Below are 22347 nucleotides of genomic sequence, written 5' to 3' on the forward strand. Positions count from 1 at the left end.
AATAATTTTGCTTACCAGAACATGGTTGCCAGCCAAAATGTGACATGGTATTTTGGCCGGTAACTGCGTTCTCCTAAGCAAAATTATTTTGTGCTGTGCTGCTTTTTGTGCTTCTTAAGCAGCGCTACGAAATTAAGCCCAGAAAGTGGAGGACTGGCCCCAATCCAGTGATTTATAATAACATGGGCTGGTTTACCTTACAACGTAACAAGTCTTGTGATTCCGTGGTGTTTTATTTTTTCTTTCTTCTTCTGCTCCATGCTTGTTAAGATTTTCAGTAATAAACCACAAGGGAAACTCTTGGATTAATGTGTGGGGTGCTCTACCAACTGAGCTATCTAGCCCTAAATGGAGATCTTTATATTTTGCCAATATCTTTGTTGGGATTTCCAGTCGAAAGCCATTCAACATGGCCAGGGGTCACACCCACGTTTCTGATACAACCTAAAGAAGCAGCAGCAGAGGGATCACCTTTAAAAGGAGATGCAACTGTTCATTTCAAATATCTTTTTTTTTTTTTTTTTTTTTTTGGAAAACTTATGCATAGTGAGAAAATCTCAAGACCGCTGGACTTTTCTAGCCTCGGCCTTGTGGTCCAGTGTAAAAACCCTAGCCCTGAAAGTGTAAAGAAATATTGAAATTTTATTCTTCAAGAAATCAAGTATTTTTACTTTGTCTGTTTTTCTCTTTATTTTCCCAGGATTTCAACATACTATCTGCCACATTCCCCAATTCAACTCAAGTGGCGTATATACTCAGTCTCGGTGTGGTGAAGGAATTCAGACGACGAGGAATAGGTAAGTTCACTTCCTCTACTTCTTTGTTGTATTTTAATGATTGTTGGAGCAGAATCTTTGCACTAAAATTAATATTTTTGAGATAAGGGCACTAATTTGGATTATAACACACTTCTTGCTCGTTCTGTATTCTGGTTGGCTGAAACACGGTCACGTGGGATGAACTAATATAGGCTAGTGATCGCGCGCCCGTGTTTTGCTGGAATAGTACCAGAGCGGGCACTAGTCTTTGCAATTAGTGCCCAGTTACAGCGTCCTCTCTTGACTTGAATCGTGAACAACAACTACAAAACTCCTTTTTCTGTTCTAATTTGACATTTTAGACCGAGCTGTGTTATAAAACACATATTGACTGGCATAATTCGGTAACTATTGTAGTCTATTCCCCCTCGGGCTTGTGAGTGACCAGAAACGGGGCCTATTTCCCTCGGCTTTCGGCCTCGGGAAATAGGTCGCTCTTCTGGTCACTCAAAGTCCCTCGTGGGAATAGACATATACTAGTTACCTCGTTGCCAGTCAATATGTGTATACTGTTATCAACCAAAGCCATACCAAAGACACTCAAATTACCTTAGGATCTTTATCATTCCAAGGCAATGGCCTCATGTTTTGTATCAAGTTCTCTGTATCTTCATATACTTGAGATCTTTTAGTAAAAAGGTACTTTATTCTTTACTTCGAGCCTTGGTATACGTACATGCAGTCAACTGAATTTGTTCAGGAGATTCAAAATAGTTTCAAATTTTTAAGAGTTGTATTACAACTGGCGCTGCATGTATTAACCTTTTAAAGTTGGTTTTTAACAAAATTATTAATGTGCAGTTGGAAGGGTCCTTGAGTCTACAGTGTACATGTCATTCATTACTTTCATCAGAAACTGGGTTAATTTAATATCCGTAATAGCAAAATATAGAAATGTCCTGATTTCTATTCCTGAAAGGGAGCCTCTACGTCTCCCTAGCAAGATCTTCTTCTTGAGAATTATTGAGCTGGCTGGAGTTAGTGTTTTCTCTTTTGTTCTTTGGATCACTTTTGTAATCGGAAATTGGTCTACGTTTTTATGGAACGCCAAAGAGGCATTTAATCATTGGTGATGGTCTTTTGCAATCGGTGATCAAATTTGTCATCGGTGGTGGTCCTATGCGATCGGTAATCAACTTTAGCGAGCAGTGATAAAATACGATCGGTGGTCCATTTTAGCGATCGGCCATGCATATTCATGATCGGTGATGGTATATAGCGATCGGTCATGCATATTCACGACCGTTGATGGCTTTTTGCAATTGGTGGTCAACTTTAGTGATCGGTGGTGGCTTTTTGCAATTGGTCAACTTTAGTGATCGGTGGTGGCTTTTTGCAATCGGTCAACATTAGGGATCGGTGGTGGCTTTTTGCAGTTGGTCAACTTTAGCGATCGGTGATGGCTTTTTGCAATCGGTCAACTTCAGGGATCGGTGATGGCTTTTTGCAATTGGTCAACTTTAGTGATTGGTGATGGCTTTTTGCAATCGGTCAACGTTAGGGATCGGTGGTGGCTTTTTGCAATTGGTCAACTTTAGGGATCGGTGATGGCTTTTTGCAATCGGTCAACTTAAGGGATCGGAGGTGGCTTTTTGCAATCAGTCAACTCAAGGCAGCGAGTCAAAGCTGTGGCACAGGATGTCTTAAGATTGTCAAAACAATTAAAAAATGACAAAGTAATGTAATTTGTTGAGATTTTTTTGCTATAAAATACCCCCAAAATTGTAGATATTAATAAATCTTGATTGCAATAATGTAATAATTTGGAATAACTGATTGCCCAATGTATGTATGTTATCTGGGTATAAAATGGTACTCTTCTAAAAATGTTTGGCAGGTCAGTCAACCTGCTGGTGAGTGTAATTTATTCCTCCATGGTGGTGTGAACTAGAAAATAACAACAATTAATATCCACAATCTACACAATAATAGATTTTGAAGTAGGCCTGCATCGACCGGGCGCAAAATTTGGATATCCCAAAATTCCATCACCGGTTGCAAAAGTTGACCGATTGCAAAAAGCCACCACCGATCCCTAAAGTTGACTGATTGCAAAAAGCCACCACCGATCCCTGAAGTTGACCGATTGCAAAAAGCCACCACCGATCACTAAAGTTGACCGATTGCAAAATTCCATCACCGATCACTAAAGTTGACCGATTGCAAAAAGCCACCACCGATCACTAAAGTGGACCGATTGCAAAAAGCCATCACCGATCCCTAAAGTTGACCGATTGCAAAAAGTCATCACCGATCACTAAAGTTGATTGATTGCAAAAAGTCATCACCGATCACTAAAATTGACCACCGATCGCAAAAAGCCATCACCGGTCGTGAATATGCATGATCGATCGCTAATACCATCACCGATCATGAATATGCATGGCCGATCGCTAAAATGGACCACCGATCGTGTTTTATCACCGATTGCTAAAGTTGACCACCGATCGCATAGGACCACCACCGATGACAAATTTGATCACCGGTTGCAAAATTCCATCACCGATCACTAAAGTTGACCGATTGCAAAAAGCCACCACCGATCACTAAAGTTGATCGATTGCAAAAAGCCATCACCGATCCCTAAAGTTGACCGATTGCAAAAAGTCATCACCGATCACTAAAGTTGACCGATTGCAAAAAGTCATCACCGATCACTAAAATTGACCACCGATCGCAAAAAGCCATCACCGGTCGTGAATATGCATGATCGATCGCTAATACCATCACCGATCATGAATATGCATGGCCGATCGCTAAAATGGACCACCGATCGTGTTTTATCACCGATTGCTAAAGTTGACCACCAATCGCATAGGACCACCACCGATGACAAATTTGATCACCGGTTGCAAAAGACCATCCCCGATGATTAAATGCCTCTTTGGCGTTCCACACGTTTCAGCAGAACTAGCTTGGTTGTTTGACTAGTCCATGCCTTAAAATAACCCATGGAACCAATAGCACTTGCCTTGGTGCCCTGTGCCTTTGCTGTGGTGCCCTTTGTAAAGTGCCAATACAAATTTACATTTCCTCAAACATGTAGAATTAACAAGTGCTCTTTACCAGAGAGAAATTTCTGTGCCCTTTCAAGGCCTGCTTGTGGACCAGCTTATCATCGCATTTTTTTAACCAACATTTTGTCAGCGGATTCCGTTTGTTATGGGACCACTCTATTCTCCCATCTCGTCAATTGTGCAAATCAATTTTGTCATGCAGATGATGCACATGTTGTTTACCTTGTGAGGTATTGTGGGTTGTTTTTTCTCTTGATGTGTTGTGTCCGTTCCTTCTGCGCCAACGTCTTGGGAGAGATTTTTAAGTGCTCTCCAGGATGCAGGGACGCACTCTGATGTCATTAATCCCAGGTATCCTGTTGCTAAATGCTCGACGCTAAGTCTGTCCGCATCTTTGCACCTAATCTGACTCTGAGGTCAAATCTCGGCCTCATCCTCTCGATCCACTGCCTCCCCCCTTGCTTCCCTCTTGACATATTAAAAGTAAGCTTGGGCGATATCACGATATTATCGAATGTCGCGATGTTAATTTGGGAACGATTTCGATATCGGATGGATTTGGTTTTAATCGAAATATCGCGATATATCACGATATATCGCGATATATCGCGATATATTGCGATATATTGTGATAATCGCGATATATCGCGATATCGATTAAATATCGCGATGTATCTTGCACCCCATAGGTTTGGAGTAAAACCAGAAGAATAGGTCTGTAGAACACCTCTCTTATGCTATGACTGTCTCTTCTACAACTTTCACTTGGAGTTTGAAGACTGATTGTCAAATTTAATTAGTCGCGATTATATCGAATATTGCGATATATTGTCAGCGATATATCGTGAATAAAATAAATCGATATCGCCCAAGCTTAATTAAAAGCATATCATGTGTACGTAACGATTTAGTTTTTTTCATCATTGTTGATTGAATAGGCCTAGCAGGCCTGATTTGCCGGGGCAATGCCGTTTCCTTCATTACCTCTTTCACTTTCAGTTCCAAGGTCTTACATGTACATGTAAAATCTATTTTATTTACTCGGAAAGAGCCAATAGTACAATCTTTTTGATGTACTCAAACTTTTGAAACCTCTAGGTGTCGATTTCACCAAACTCTCTCTAACTTAGGATTCATCTTATGACTTAGACCGGGTTCAGTTCCGTATCCAAATACGTAGGACGCATTGAACCTATCCTAAGTTCGGACAGGTTTCTCTTCCTAACTCGAGTTAGGATTAATCGTAGCGTTTCGTGAAATCGGCTGCAGGGTTGATAAATGTTTTATTCTTTATTATTAAAATAATAATAATATTTTTTTTCGGGCAAAACATTCACAAGCATAATACATTACACACATTAGAAATATTAAAAACTTAAGTTAAGCATAAAAGTAAACAGATATAACTGTCGCCAAAATGCGCGTTCTAAAACAACATGATCGTGGATCGTATTCAATGATCTACCCTTAGTAAGAATCACTCCTGGTATTGGGCGCTTTGTTATCTAGGTTATCAAAAATGTTTGAAATAAGACAAATTTTGAAATACAAATAAAACAAAAAATCGTACCCCCTTGCCCTTCGTATGATCACCGAACTCCCCCCAAAAAGGCTTTACGAAAATTTGCAGCCTGATACAAACAGTATGGAGGATGGATAGCCTCATATTATGGTGGAGTCACTTTAATGCTAAAAAAAAAAAACGCTGTCAGATTTAACTCTAATTGCCTTCAGAAGATCCAGAGATGTACCAGCACATTTCACCATTTTGACATTGCATGGAAGAAAAACAACATCCCTGGCAAGAGTGTAGAAGTCTACCAGCCCATGTCAGGTTTAACCATGAAATAAGGCCTCAACTTCTGTTTCCTATAATGCAACAACTAACAGGAAATCTGTCACTCTCAATATGACACAATTGGATGGCAATTACAGCAACAGTTTGAGACAGTGATTTGGTTCGCCTACGGGCAATTCCAAGTCCTACGTTTGTGGTTGAGTGTTTATTTTTGTGTTGTTTATCTGTGTACATCAGGCCTGTATGCTTCGTTTTTGGAAGGGATTGACACCAAGGCATTTTTTCTTCGGTAAAGGGCGAGGACATTGTAAATTTCTACTGGAGCGTTTAAAGGGCACCAAGGCAAATGACCAGGGGGCTTGGAGGCTATCGCCTTTCTTGCCCCTGTTAAGTATCAGGCCCGATACATGTAATTTAATGCCTGAATGAATAAACTGATATAAATATCAGCATGCTGTGTACATACCTGTACATGTAGACTTTACACATAAACGAAACTGACCTTGGTGGGAACATTATACAATGTACAGTGTAATGTAATACAATTACAATGTACATGTACACATGTACATGTTTTAATAGTGTACTAATTGTTTCATAATAAGAACATTTTTTTAAATGAAAACAGAATTTTCCAATTAACGATGGGAAGCCGAGTTGAATGGACTTTCTTCATTTGTCTTATTATTATTTATTTTTTATTATTATTTATTAGGCCAAGATTGCACCAAACAGTAAGATACAGTAATATACAGTTCAAGAAAAAAGAAGAAGTAAATATCAAATCTTGATTCAAAATTTATCCAGTCAGCTTCCCAATTGTGGTTTATTATTCAATATCTTTAAAAACCTTGTAACACTTAGAACATTTGTTAACAAAATTTTATTAGCCAGGTCAGCCCCATCAGTTGTCAATGAACTGTTGAAGTAAATGCTAAACAAAATCAGCTAAAAATTACCTACAGAGGCTTAATGAGTAAAAAATAAACAAAAACAAAAACCCCACAAAAACACGAAAAGGGGATTGTTTAAAAGCTTTAATGTCAATAAAAGTGTGAAAGCTCAGCTTGACCAGTGGAGATACCTCTTGTTAAAAGAACAAACAAAACAACAATTAATATAAAAACCAGACAAACAGCAGACTCATTGATTATTATTATTATGACGTACACACCGACCATAAAATGGTTTAATTAGTAAATGCTTAGCGATCTACAAACTTCCAATTCAACTGGCGAAGACCTAATTGGGTGTTATATAATACGTTGTAATTAAAAGGCTGTTTTCTTTAGGACTGCAAGAAATAAAAAAGACTGCATAATTCTTGTCATTAATTGATTGCATCATTAGTGTAGTGTAATTCACCCATTATTATAATGGCCAATAACAAACAATCTGACAATATATTCAATTCAGTTAAATTCATTTCAAAAAACATTTATTTCATGATGGCAGTTACAAAGACAAGTGACAGGTTATTTACAATTATATTATCATGTAGGCATGAATAAATAATGTTACGTAATAAACAACGCAATACAAACACGAATCTTCGAAAAATATCAAAAATCCATAAGTCATAAATCATTATACAATCATAGCCAACATAGTATGAAAAACTTGAGGCTTACAGTGCTTTAATTTAATGCTTTTTCCCTAATGACAGACGATGACTTGGCTGGCCTATACCATGTCCATGTTTCATTTTTGAAAGGGTAAGGGCACCAAGGCATTTTTTTCTGCAGGAAGGGCAACCTACATGAGGAAATTTTTAATGTCTACATTTAAAAGGCAGTGGACACTATTGGTAATTGTCAAAGACTAGCCTTTACAGTTGCTGTATCTCATAATATGTATGAAACAAACAAACCTGTGAAAATTTGAACTCAATCGGTCATTCATCAAAGTTGCGAGATAATAATGAAAGAAAAATAACCCTCTGTCACACTGAGGTCTCGAAATCAAATTCGTGGAAAATTACTTCTTTCTCAAAAACTATGGCATTTCAGAGGGAGCCGTTTCTCACAATGTTTTATACCATCAACCTCTCCCCATTACTCGTCACCAAGCAAGGTTTTATGCCAATAATTATTTTGAGTAATTACCAATAGTGTCCACTGCCTTTAAGGACACCAAGGCAATTCCCAGGGGTTGAGGCAATCCCCTGCGCTGCCTCTGTTAAGTATCAGGCCTGACTTGAGCATGACAAGGACGACAACAACAAAACAATGACAGACCAGACATATAACGGCAGTATTTACAAATCCTAACCACTCTATCTCTGTGAGGGATGGAGACTCTGTAGAACTCTACTTATTACGCTGTTGATGTGCGGTCATCAATTTACGTTACATACAGTAATAATAATCACCCATTATCCACCACACCGCCAACAACAGACAATCTGACATAATGGCGCTTACAAATCTTACTACCCTACCTAAGTAGATGAGTCTTTGAACTCTACTTATTATGCTGTTAATGTGTGGTCATCAATTTACGTGACATACACTACAGTACTAATAATCACCCATTATCCACCACACCACCAACAACAGACAATCTGACATAATGGCGCTTACAAATCTTACTACCCTACCTAATAAAAGATGAGTCTTTGAACTCTACTAATTACACTGTTGACGTGCAGTCATCACTCTACATGAATACTACTCGCTCCAAATGCAGGCCTGATACTTCATGGAGGCAACAATGGGGACTGCCTCAATGCCCAAAATGATCATTGCCTTGGTGCCCTTGAAATGCTCCCAGTAGAAATTTACAATTTACTCATATACATGTAGGGTGCCCTTTATCACGAGAAAATGCCTTGGTGCCTTTGAAATGCTTCAGTAGAAGTTTCCAATTTCCTCCTACATGTAGATAGGGTGCCCCTTTTCAAGGAGAAAACGCCTTGGTGCCCTTGCCTTTTCAAAAACGAAGCATACAGTACCTTTATAAAATATATAAGTTTGTATATGAAGCACCTTGAGTACCTTGTTTGGAAGATACGTGTGCTATATAAGAATTTGATATTATTATATTATTATTACCTGAAATCCTACGTACTACTCTATCTCTGTACATGGGGACTTTGAACTATATTAATTACGCTGATTGATGTGCATTCATCAGTCTACTCACTAATATCCAAATTGATAGTATACAGGTAAATGTAGGACAGTTACTATCGCAACAATGCATCAAAACATAGCGGTAGCATGGATCATGGAGGAAGAGTGGATTTTCCTTCCTACATGGTTGTAGCGGTTACCAGATTGCCTGCCTGCACACAGTACAAGTACGATGAGTCAAGGGGGAGGCTGCAGTGTATGGAGGACACCTACCTAATGACGTACAAACACTGTTTTTTTGTGTGTGCAAGAGTACGGCTAGTTGCTTTTTCTCTTTCACTTGACATAGAATAAATCAACCAAAGTAATAGAACAATATGCACAGCATAGTGTGTACATTGTGGTCTTTAATTTCATCACTTTTGTTTTAACTGTATGTTATGTAATGGTTTTTTTTTTGTACATGTATATTGGATACCTGTTATGTAGCCTTTGAAATCACGTATTTCCACTGTCTGATTATTTTTACATTTTGACATGAAGAAGGGAGGCACATCTCTAAATTTATTTGGATGTTATTCTTGAAACCTCTGATGTACTGTACATAAAAATAAATGTCTTACATTGTATACACAATAATATTATGTAGCCTTTATTATGTGAATATCTTGTACATTTTGATATGAAGAAAGGCTGCTCATCTCTAAATGTATATTGGCAGTTTATTCTTGAAGCCTCTGAAATATTGTGGACATTATGATTATGACACAAAATGTAAACACTTATATCCAGATGACATCTGTGTGGTGTCTTGCCTGCTAGGGATGCCCTGGATTGTATTGTACAAGGTCACTCTATTTGTAAACAAGGGTTACATGTACACGTAATAGTCTATAACATCCAGGTATCTGTCTTAAGGTCATTCTATTTGTAAACAAGGGTTACATGTAATGGTCTCTGTCTACCTCAACCCTAATAACTTAGTTTATTCTGTGGAGAACATCTTTCTCGACATCGAGGGATTGCTTATTATTAGTATCTGTCTACCTGTGTACTGTGTACCGCCCAGGCCTGGTGCTACCCATGACTAGTTGTTAATCAGTGCAGGCCAACACACATTAAGTTAAAGAGAGCCCATCATTTTTTTTTCTTTCTTTTTTCGATGTTGTTTTTATACATAAATTTAGGGGCTTATGTATATGTCTCGATTTTTGGTATGTTATGCAATGCTGATTAATAGACAAATTTATTAAGAATGATACAACAAAAGTCACATGTGAATGTTTCAGTTGAATACACTGTCTACTCTAGATGAGAAAGCAGTCAATTGACCGCAGTGTTTTCATCAAGTACGTCAAATTCATCCATGTTTAGTGGGTTCCAAATGCATCTCTGGTCATATTTAGGGCAGCATTCCAATGGACACCACACCAATTTTTGAAGAGTCCCCTTCAGACGATCTTTTGAGATTTTAAGATTTGTTGGCACACTTTCTTTGATTTCTAATCAAAGTGGCACTTATTTTTTTCCCGCAAAAATCTTATTACCATTTACCATAATACTTTGGGAAAATATTAGGACGACCCTTCACATACATTTGCAAAGAAAAATGGATATATGAACAGTTCATGTGTGACATACTTAATTTACACTCGGATAGATGTGTAAATGATTGCACACTGGGTTTATGTCATGCACATAGTACTATATGAGGTGTGCACTAGACAAAATTAGTATGGACACGTTATTGCTCATTACAAAATATTTTAGCATGACTGTACTTAATTTATTGTCTTCTATGAATGGCTAATTAATTTGTGAACGCATGAATAGTCCAGCGTGAAGTGCAGTGTACACGTACACAAACAATTTATTAAAAGACAGTTGGACACTATTGGTAAATTGCGAAGACTAGCCTTCACAGTTGGTGTATCTCAACAAATGCATAAAATAACAAACCTGTGAAAATTTGAGCTCAATCGGTCATCGAACTTGCGAGATAATAATGAAAGAAAAAAACACCCTTGTCACACGAAGTTGTGTGTGTTTAGATGGTTGATTTCGAGACCTCAAGTTGTAAATCTGAGGTCTCGAAATCAATTTCGTGGAAAATTACTTCTTTCTCGAAAACTATGGCACTTCAGAGGGTGCCGTTTCTCACAATGTTTTATACCATCAACCTCTCCCCATTACTCGTTATCAAGTAAGGTTTGATGCTAATAATTATTTTGAGTAATTACCAATAGTGTCCACTGCCTTTAAGAAAGATAGTCGTGCATAATAAATTTATGTACTGGTACATGTAATATACTAGTGTATTACAGAAATATATGCTCCCTACACTACATTTCTAAGTGGTTGATTTCTTCCTTTCGGAAGTGACATTCTTCTTGTCAAGGTCATTCTCTCGACCTTTCCCTTCAGAAGAAAAAATTACATGGTGCAAAAAACAAGTGTTCAAGCGAATACATTTGCCACTGAAAAAGAACATGCACATTGTACATGGACATTGCAATTGGTTTTGTTATAATCCATGCAACACCGTAGCATACATGGCTTAAGATTAAGACTAGGGTCATCATTGTTTGGTTCAGTGGATGGTCTAGTCTAGTGAAAATTGTGTAACTTGCAAAGACGTATTCCTAGACTCGGCTTGCAAGTTATGCACGATTGGAAAGCTAGAGCAAGCAAAGATTTGTACAGTATGCAGCAACTGACTGTGGATACCTCTGAATATAATGCTCTATACAAAATGGGAGACTAGCTTTTTGGTTATATCAAATAAAAGATTAAAAATTACATTCAGAATTTATTTAGCATTTAAAATAGTGTCAAGTAATAAACCATTTAGAAATTTTTAAAGAAATGTATTTTGGGGCTAAAAATAATGTAAAAAGTTTCACTTGAGCGGGACTTGGACCTTCTGCCTCTTGATTAAAATGCCAACACTCTAACAACTGAGCTATCCAGCCCCTTGTTTGCGGTCTCCCTATTTTGTAACAAGTATCTTTGTTCGGTGTTGCAAGTCAGTGCTCAATTTGCAGAGCGCCAGCACATGAAACTGGAGGTTGCAGGTTCAAGTCCCACTCTCCTGGTATTTTTTTTAATGTTCACATTCCAATACATGTACACCTTTAATTTCACGCCTCCCATTGCTTACTCATTAAAAAATAACGATTGTACACGAATGTAAACTAAGGACTGACTGTTAGTAAGTCTGCCAGCACATTTGAGTACAACAGGCCCACGCTCACATTTTACTTCAAACAAAGTCATAGAGTCCATGATGATTGTGAAGTACTTACATGTATGTACTATGGATGAACTTTTATCATTTGTGAAATACAGACAGACTTCATTAATAGACCTCTTCCATAAAGCGCAAGGCTGCTGATACGCTCAGGTCATGCGCATGTTTTGGCGCACCAAGAACCTACATGTCGCCTAATGATTGTGAAGTACTACATGTAAATGTACTATTTTTACTTAATGGATGAAATTTTATCATTTGTGAAATACAGACAGCCTTTATTAATAGACCCCTTCCATGAAGCGCAAGGCTGCTGATACGCTGAGGTCATGCGCATGTTTTTGCACACCAAAGAAACAACTATGTGTTTCGTCCGGTGGTCCTTTTGTGTATGTGAGGTAACCTTAAATGTGAGGGCGCTGTTCGACCGAGTGTTGTCGTATACAATGGGGTGTATTCTGGCAGTTTTATGAGAACTTTTGAAGAGAATGGAAGTTTTGGAATGAATGCTTTGCGTAATCAGGAAGAGAATATTTTGAGATATTTTTGCAGTAGGAGATTTTTAGTTGAGTCTGAGATGTAACGTCTAGTTTGAATAATTGATGTGCATGACAAGACTTGGGTGTTTCCTTATTAGTATCATATCATAAGGAGATTCCGTTAAGATTTTTTTTTTTCAGTCTGTGTCGGTAAATACTATCTCTTTTATCATTTTTTTGTAACTATTCCTGAACAGCTGTGGCATTTTTTTCTTCGTCAAAATCCCCCAAACATGACATCTGACAATTCTCCTCCTTCCGGTTACTCAGTCGCCGTGACAACGCTGGATATCCCACAGTGCATCTTAAAGGCACTAGACACGTTTGTTAGTTACTCAAAATATACAAGTGTGTATTAGCGTAAAAACTAACTTGGTAACAAGCAACGGAGTGCTGTTGACAGAATAAAACATTGTGATAAACGACTCCCTCTGAATTAACATAGTTTGTTAATTTCTCGTTCAAATATATATAAATCTGAGATAGTGCACGCCTGAAGTCTTTCTCAGGCATCTGAAAGCACACATTGTTGTCTTGCAACTTCAATCCAATTGAGTCAAAATTGTCGCAGGTTTGTTATTTTATGTATTTGTTGTGTTACCAAGTGACCATACTGGTCTTTGACAAATTACCAAACAAATGTGTCCAGTACCTTTAAAGGCCCTGGACACCTTAAAATAACAAGACTGGTGAACATTTCAACTCCATTGGTCGTCGAAGTTGCGAGAGAATAATGTAAGAAAATACACCCGCGCCACACAAAGTTATGTGCTTTCAGATGCTTGAGGTACGAAATGAATTCAAATAAATTAAGGGAGAAATAACTTCTTTCTCAAAAACTACGTTAATCCAGAGGGAGCCTTTTTTTTTCCACAATGTTTTATATTATAAGCAGCTCTCCATTACTCGTTACCAAGTAATTATTTAGGCAAAGAATTATTTCGAATTACAATGTATTACCAATAGTGTACAGTGCCTTTAAGTGCAGAAAAAAGGACAGCAACACGCTGTGCGGAGCTGTGACACTGGAGAGTGCAAGGTGAAGACCAGAGCAACAGCAAATGCTCCGTGCTCAGCCGAGAACGGAATACTATTTCTCCCCCCTCGGCCAGAAGGAAAAATAATCTTCAGAGTAGCGCATGCACTGTCATGATAAGACGGAGGGATGTCGTAAGGAGATCCTCGTCCAGGGTCTACCTTTGCAAGGAAGACTCTTGCGATTTACTGTGAAATCAATGCATGCAAGAATTTACATGAACATGTAACAATTATTCTGTCGCAGACGATCGCTATGAAAGACGCTTTGCAATCTAAGATGATTTCTCAAGATAAAATGGTGTCAGACTTCTTTTAAAAGGAAGGTATATGTTTTGTAATCACTCTTAAAATAGTTGCAACAAAAACTTACTTGGTGTGAAGTATGTACACGCACAGCAGATTTTGATAGTATAAAGCATTTTAAAGGCAGTGGACACTATTGGTAATTGTCAAAGACTAGCCTTCACAGTTGATGTATCTCAACATATGCATAAAATAACAAACCTGTGAAAATGGTTAGCTCAATCAGTCATCTAAATTGCGAGATAATAATGAAAGAAAAAAACACTATTCTCACACGAAGTTGTGTGCGTTTAGATGGTTGATTCGAGACCTCAAATTGTAGATCTGAGGTCTCGAAATCAAATTCGTGGAAAATTACTTCTTTCTCGAGAACAATGGCACTTCAGAGGGAGGCGTTTCTCATAATGTTGTATACCATCAATAATAGTGTCCACTGCCTTTAAGACTCATTTAAATTTCAAGTAATGTTAGTAAAGTATGGAAAAATATATCAATTTTTAGCCCCAAAAAATTTGAGTCTGTTACTGCCAGAAAGTTTCTGAAAATTGTATATTCCAAAATTAAGGATATATTCTTCCTGCATAGACATAACAGCTCTGCATTTTCGATGGAATCTAAAATTGCTACTGCCTTTTGAAATGAATTTTGAACAATCTAGCTGTTCTCAAAACCAACATGTATTTTTTCCCTTCATAAGCACATAAAAAGATGACACCTCTGTCTTCATGCAGGACTCAATAAACCCAATGGAGCTACGACTAGAAGGCCATTTATTTTAGCATTTGGCTGTTTGACCTACATGTAGTACCACATAAGGTCTTCAAAGTAGTGATTGCACGAGAAGATTTACAGATGTAAATGCAAACCTCTTCAAATTTCAGCAAACAAAACGCAAATTTATTTCAGGTCTGGTAAAATGATTTCCGGTGAGAGTGCTGAGATCTAGTGTGAAAGTTTCTTGAAATACGAGCCGAACTCAAATCTTGACAACCTTATATTTCATGTTTGATGATCTGGAACTGTTGGGAATGCAGGCCTTATAGGGTGTCATGGCCGAGTGGGTTAGAGCATCGAATTCAAGTTCGGGTGGTTAAGTCATCAGGGTGTGGTTCGAATCCTGATCGTGACATTTGTGTCCTTGAGCAATATACTAATTGCTTCTTTTTAACCGGGGTAATAATGTGTACCTGCGAGGGTAGAGGTTGATATTGTGTTTGATGAAGCCTTCGGAGCGTCGCAGCCGCTCGGGCTGAATACTCCCCAGGGAGCTGAGAAAGATTACAGGAATATTATTGGCTCAGTGACTAGGGCACTAATGTAAACTACTAGGGCGCTACTCTAATATCCATCACATGCATAAACAAAACCAAAACAAACAAACAGTAGCATGTTGTGTCTTTAGATTGTTATTTTTTTTTTCAATGAGCTTATCCTGAAGTATCCTGCCATTTTAGGTCATATTTTTCTTTCCTTGGACCATTGTTTTGCCTTAATTACTTTTGCAATTGATTGTGTAAATTGCAGTTTTTGTTGAAGTTTTTTTTTTTTACATATTTGTTTGGTGTGTTTGGATGTGTTATTGTTGTTGCAGATGGTGTGAGCAACAGTTGTGGTTGTTGTTGTTATGGTTTTTGTTTGTGTTGTTTTGTATTTGAAAAATAATTAGTTTGTTATTTTTATTTAATTTTCATGAATTGATTTTTGATTGATTGATTATTATTATTATTTTTTTTGGGGGGGGGGGGGGGGGGTGGGAGATGTTTTCATTGTGTCCTATTTATGTCCTTTGTCACAAGGCAGCTCCATTCCAAAGTGTTGACCTTATTATTTTTTAGTGTTATTTTATTGTCTTTAGCTTAACTCAGAATTTGTTCATTACTAAATATTTTGCACAAAATGTTAAAATTCAATCCGTAATAGTGTTCTTTATACGTGCATTTTTAACCAATTAATCGTTGGGTTAAGTCAGTAAATGATATCCGCCAAGAATTTTCATACAAGTCCCCCCACACTAGAGCTTTAGTACAACTGTACGTGTTGAAAGATATTACAGCTGTCATCACACCAGCAAGGTATATTTGAGTGAGTAGTTCAATCGTTTAATCTGTGCTTACAGATGATCTATCTGCAGATGATTAACTGCGTTCAGTGTACTCATAAAAACGTGAAGGGGGATGATCAAGGGATTCATAACACTCGGTCTTTATCCTGCATACGTGTTTATGTGTTTATACACGGGTACATGTATTCTGAAACAGAGAAGTACATTACTACGTAAAATGTGTGCAGTGTGGGCTGTAGATTTGTATCATGGCGTTGCTGTCTAGGGTTCCTGAACCAATGCTTGAAGGCAAACAATAACAGAGATGCCAAGCCCAGAGGCTAGCTATGCGTGAAATTTTTCAAAGCTCACCACCAACCCCCCCCCCCCCCCTCTAAAAAAAACCAAAACATTTTTTTTCCCTCTCTCGGAGAATGGAATCGCCGCCCCCCCCCCCAAAAAAAAAAAACCTTTTTTTCTGAGAAATTTATTTATGGAAAAAAAAGATGTTTCAAAACGCATCAAAAACCTCTTCAGTATACTTCAAAGTCACATGAGGTACATAGGAGATGTTGCTGGTTAATATAGAGGTTAGATTGTGTCGGACTATTTCCCCCAAAAGATCATTTTTCGGCTAAAACTTATGCCTAAAATCCTCCGCTCACGACTTTTGCCTGTTGTTAAAGAGTCTACGCTGGTGGAGCGCACTGAACGAATTTTCTAAACGAACCGGGACAAACTCGTGCAAAATGTGCATTTTGCGCTCTGCCGAATTGTCTGCTCAATCTTCTGGGAGAGCAAAAGCGTGCACAATCTGCAAGTTTGCGCTATGTTTGTACGGCAGCTCAAGTTGATGATTCTGATAAACTGCATGCAATCTGAAGATTGTGCAAACTTTGTAGATTGCGTTTATTTGTACACACGTGCCCAATATGGCAATGCATTGTAATTATTATTTTATTTTTTTTTCTCCGGTCTGGCGACAATGCGTGAGAAAATGGTTGCGGCGCATGAGAGCGTGACACAGACCCCTTTTGCGTGAGTCTCAAGCCTAATGCGTGAGACTTGGTAGGTCTGATTCTTTGGAGATGGAATAAATAGACAAACAATAGTCTGATCCCGTTATATTTGAAATAAGAAATTGTCATTAGTTAATACAGGGAACCTTACAATGGAAAGCCTTACTTTGGTACAGACACGGTACAGTAAGTAACTCATGTTCAATCTGGAATTAATTTTCTTACTCAAGTTGATGAAATTCTGTTTGGAATTTCTCTTAGTTAGTAACTGTGTTATTTTGGTGGAAACTAATTTTACGAGTATAAAATGCCAAGAATGACCTCGTTTGGTAATCAAGGTTATCGTCCATTTGCATAATTGTTTTGTATGTGTTTTATCCTGCAATACCACTTGTGCCATTGATGTCTGCAACGCTTGCCATTTTGAAAGTTAAAATTGCACATAATACCCTGTAAATGTAAATACCCTGGTACATGTACCTAAAATCCATACTAACCGACACTGGGACATTGAAAACCAACTTGGCGCAACCAAGATTATTGTGATAATGATGAACACTTGTATGGCGAGGAGAGTTTTGTCCAGTATGCATTCTCTGAATTATTAACCCCACATCACCCACAGCAATTTGCTGGGGTGCCCTGGGGTTTTGCTGTGGTGCCCTTTGCTAAAATCCAATACAAATTTACATTTTCTTCGCAGAATCACCTCTTGGCAGAGGAAAACTGCCATACCTCTTCAAGAGTGAAGTACAAGGCCTGTAAATGTACTCTATGTACTCGACTATGAATATGTTAATGATGTTATGCTCTGTATGCCTGAGTTCACTTACAAAATTGGAATACCCGATATAAATTAAATATTGACTCTGATAAATGCCCTAAATCTAGGAGCTTCTCACGCGGACAGTTTTGCTTAAAATGTGTTCTACTAATTTAAGCAGCAATTTAGGCTGTATGTGGAATGATATTTTGGCTGTTACCTTATTGTTGGTTTCAAGCTAGATTGTTTCTTGCTTAGCTGGTCTTTGTGCTTGAGCAAGCTCTATTGGGCCCTGCAGGAAAGATTGATGGGGACAGAAATAGGAAAATAGGTGAAATAGAAATTAACAGCAATAAATTATGATTTGAGTGGACATTTCAAGTACTTGAGTGTAGTTGATTGTACACTTGTACATATTTGTATAGTGCAGATTAGCCCTATAATACGACTCTTCCTCTGTGCTATACGCAGGATAATAGGGCCTGTTTCTGGGGCGGAAAATGTTCAAAGCTTACATGCATTTAGAAGCCACTAATTCACATTCAATGGCAGCATACATTTTTCTGCGGTGGATTTTGGTGGTCATAGTACGAAAGTGTAAGGCCGTCATGGCTAAATGCAGAAGTTCCTTTGATTGACATGGAACATTGTTGACATTCTTCGAGTACGATCATTTTATCAGCGTTCTCCTTTAACAGTGGTTTGCTGGCCAAATGCCAGTAACATGGTGTATAACTTCTAAGGAACAGTCAACATTCTGTCCAAGTAGTGCCAGTTAATTACGTCCGAACACTACATGAAACCCACTGACTGCATCTGTATATTTTCCGACCTAAGTCTCATGCAGTATATGACAGTAGGAAGAAAACCTTCATGAGGACCAGTGAAAGAGCTGGGGTACCAGTGAATTGACAAGTTAACTGGGCCCAATCTCATGGCTCTGCTTACAAAGCAAAGATTCAGCGCTTACGGAAGCAGGGAATTCCACTCTGACGTCAGTCGTATTTCACTAGTTAGCAGGGAATTTTTGCGTGTGGGCATGCGTACTCCATAACTGGGCATAGTTTGCACACTAAGGGGGGATGGTGATTGTAGACACAGAATTTGGCGGAAAGCAGAGCCATAAAAATTGGTCCTTAGTCCTGTGGACGGATTCTACTTTGGTGTGAACATACCGGACAGTTTCACTGTCTTAAGCTGAAATTGTTTTCACATGTGACATGTACATGTATTGTTTCTCTCTTTATGTGTAGTTTTGGCTATAAATCAATATTACATATGTACATTGACAAAAACAAATCTAAGACTGCCATAACCAACCCAATAGGGTTCTGGTTGAAATAGAGGAAGAAAAAACCACTGCGGAAATAATTGTTCACAACCACTCAAGCCGTACCTTTAATAACACCATTGCCTCTTCTACTGTTATTCTTCAACAGCAACTGCTCTCCTTGATCGCCTCATCTCATACCTGACCACCAGCGAGCGTTCCAACTGCAAAGCCGTCTACCTCCACGTCTTGGCCACCAACATCACTGCTATTCGATTCTACGAGAAACATAACTTCAGGAAGCACGAATACCTGCCTTATTACTACGCCATCCGGGGCCAGCCCAAGGACGGCCTGTCTTATGTCTTGTACGTCAATGGCGGCCAGCCACCATGGACGCTGATATATCCTTTGAATGTTCAGAAATGTATAAGTTGTTTAGTTCTGTTTGGTTCTTCAGTCTAAAGGAAAATAGTATTACACAGAGGTGGTTACAGAGATTTTAGTTTAGGAGGAGGGGGAAGGGCTATGAAATGACTCGGGGGGCGGGGTGGGGTGGATACACTTGCCCTGGATCAGCCAGCCACACCACTTTCTCTATTTTTATACAGCAGTGCTTCAATCAAGTCATCATTATCCAAACTGGGAAATGTCTTGAATGTGTTTCTGAGATTGCGTTAAAATGAAGATTTCAAAGCAGATTTGTTCTGCTCTTTGCTTTTGTATATTGTTGGGCTCCTTGAACGACACTGCCTGACGGAATTGTGCGCTTTTTAAAGTCACTGGACACTAAAACCCCCCAAAAACAAATAACGTACAGGGTTTACAGAAGGTAATATAATGGTGAAAGACTTCTCTTGAAATATTATTCCATGAAATGCTTTACTTTTTGAGAAAACATTAAAACAATTATCAATTCTCGATATCGAGAATTACGGATTTATTTTAAACACATGTCATTACATGGCAAAACGTTCAGAAACAAGGGGGGTTTTCCCGTTATTTTCTCCGGCCTCCGATGACCGATTGAGCCTAAATTTTCACCAGTTTGTTATTTTATATATAAGTTGTGATACAGGAAGTGTGGGCCTTTGGACAACACTGTTTACCGAAAGTGTTCAATGGCTTTAAGAAGCCACTGTTATTATTATTATTTTTAAAATAGAATTTATCAAGGTAATTTGAATTGCGTCATTATCTTTCCTGAATATCTTTCTCACGGATTATATGAAGCAGTTTGGGTCCTACCTGTCCAAGATCCAGCCATGCAAGCTGCCCAGCGCAATGGCAAATCACACCCGGAGCTGGTTTGCCGGCCGTCGCAACTGGCTACCCAGCGTCAACATGAACATTGTGTCACGAATAAGGGGTCAAATGTCAAGTGACCCCGAGTCCGGGAACGGGGCACCGGATGAAGACGAGTCTGGTGAGGAGTCGGTACCGCCTCAAATGACCTCGGAGGCAGTCGCTGCCAGCGGCATGAACGTCGAGACGGCCTCCATGGCGGAATCTGTGACGGATCTTGGGTGTGTCGGACGCGGCCGTGGGTGGCTGCCCGGCATGCCAAAAATGCCCAATGTACCCAAAATGCCCAACGTCAACGTACATGTACCAAACTTATTCTCCCGCTTCAAGGCGCAGTCTGCAGAGGGTGCGGACGACCACCACCATGGGAAGGAAGACAAAGTGAATAAGAGAGATCATGTCTTATAAATTCTCCTAGACTCTCACTGAGTGCTTGACGTATGCAATATTCTAACAAAGCGCCAGTTATTTAACTTTTTTTCAAAAAAAAATATAAAAAAATAACGAGATAGAGGGAATGTTAATATTATCACTAGTATCTACGATAGAGTTTTAAATCACACTTTAATGCCCCCCCTTTTTTTTTTACAATCTCTTTATGATTACAATACCTATAACCATATTGAGGCTGGAGTGAAAGTAGGCTGGTCATGTCGTATGAGTCAGGATGCAAGGCTTCATACACCCCTCGCAACAGTACATGTTCTCGGATTCGGAGGTATGTAATGTATCATCGATTGGAGTGATTGAAAGGAAAGTACAAATTTCTGCACCTGTACACCGGAGACTATTGCTTATAGGAGCAAAAACCAAGCAGGATTCAAGAGGTGCAGATGGACAACACTGCAAGGGTAGACGATCACACGGTAATGCAGAGCCAAAGGCTGGTAACAGCGCTGCCCAATCATCAAACAAAACTACAACGGTTTCATGTTTAACCATTACCATAACCTGCTCACTGGCCCAGTGTCATTTCATACCTTCACCTTGTGAGATGGTGTCTGCTCACTCTGTACTCTGGACTCTCTGAACCTTTTGCAAGGTATGAAGTGACTTTGGACACTTCGTACCTTGGACACTTCGTACCTTCTTACAAGACACTTTGTACCTCGTACTGATTCTGGATTTCTGCCTTGTTTCGAAAAGGTCACGCTGACATTAAAAAGTAAGATTTTACTGACATACAACAGTACACAAAGGCAGCGAAAGTTGCAAAGTGACTCCGCTGACGGTAAGAAATTACCAACTTTGCCAAGGATCAAAGTGACCCAAAGGTTTGAAGTGGCCAAGCTGCGAAATGACAACGGCACAAAGTGACTGACACTGTAAATGAAGTAGGCTGTCCTGCGCTGTCCTTTTTATCAAGGCTTAAAGTGTTCAAGGTTAGGGAGTGTTCAAGCTGTAGGTTTAAGCTATACGAGTCAAACTCGCCCCCTTGTTTAAGAAAAGATTTCAAAATAAGGCCCATGAAACGTTCTCCTTGTGCCGTGTACAAGGATTTAAAACAATGGCATTCAGTAAACAAACAAGATATTAGTATTTACCTCATAAAAATTTGACCTATTAAAAAAAAAACATTTTTATACATGTACACCAAATGTGCTAAATAGTGAAGATGGTATGGTTCCCTGACTCATCGTTAAGTAACACTGCATTATTGGTATGGACATTGGAGGTGACATTGTTAGGGTCTCATCTCCTGAGGTCGGCAATCATAATGCTCTGCACTTTGCTTTGAATGATGTGTGCCTTACTGACTAACCTTGTCCATGTGCTATGTCAAAGTTAGAGAATAAAAAATCAAAAAGCATACTGATCGAAACGGTGAGGTTGAAACCAATGGTTCTTTTCAGAACCACCCCAACTCATTAGAGATAGTCCTTACATGGTGTTACCGCAAACCTTTCTATATTATAACAAAAAAATTATTACAATGTACCAACCAAATAGACCTATGGTATAGACGATGTGACCTCTGACGTCACACGAAAACCATAACATGATTCGCGCGCATACCGCCGGGCAAAATCTTTGTGTTTTGGCAGCCAGCTAGAAAGTGTATGCAATCTCACCATGACTGCGTGTCTTTTTGCCCGGCGAAAGGTGGGGATA

At 38.8% G+C, this 22347-nt stretch overlaps 1 protein-coding gene across 1 annotated transcript in view; it reads left to right on the forward strand.

The window, feature by feature from the left end:
- The window catches only part of LOC117292966 (N-alpha-acetyltransferase 60-like), a 37396-nt gene extending 15294 nt beyond the window's left edge, over positions 1-22102 (forward strand). Inside the window, exons 4-6 of the mRNA XM_033775146.1 lie at positions 701-797; positions 19100-19334; positions 20151-22102. Of these exons, the coding sequence (XP_033631037.1) occupies positions 701-797; positions 19100-19334; positions 20151-20643 (825 nt within the window). The 3' untranslated portion in view covers positions 20644-22102. The remainder of the gene's footprint in view (positions 1-700; positions 798-19099; positions 19335-20150) is intronic.
- The last annotated feature ends 245 nt before the right edge of the window (positions 22103-22347 follow it).

The sequence above is a fragment of the Asterias rubens genome, chromosome 7 (genome assembly GCF_902459465.1).
Source record: "Asterias rubens chromosome 7, eAstRub1.3, whole genome shotgun sequence".
NCBI classification, from domain to species: Eukaryota; Metazoa; Echinodermata; class Asteroidea; order Forcipulatida; family Asteriidae; genus Asterias; species Asterias rubens.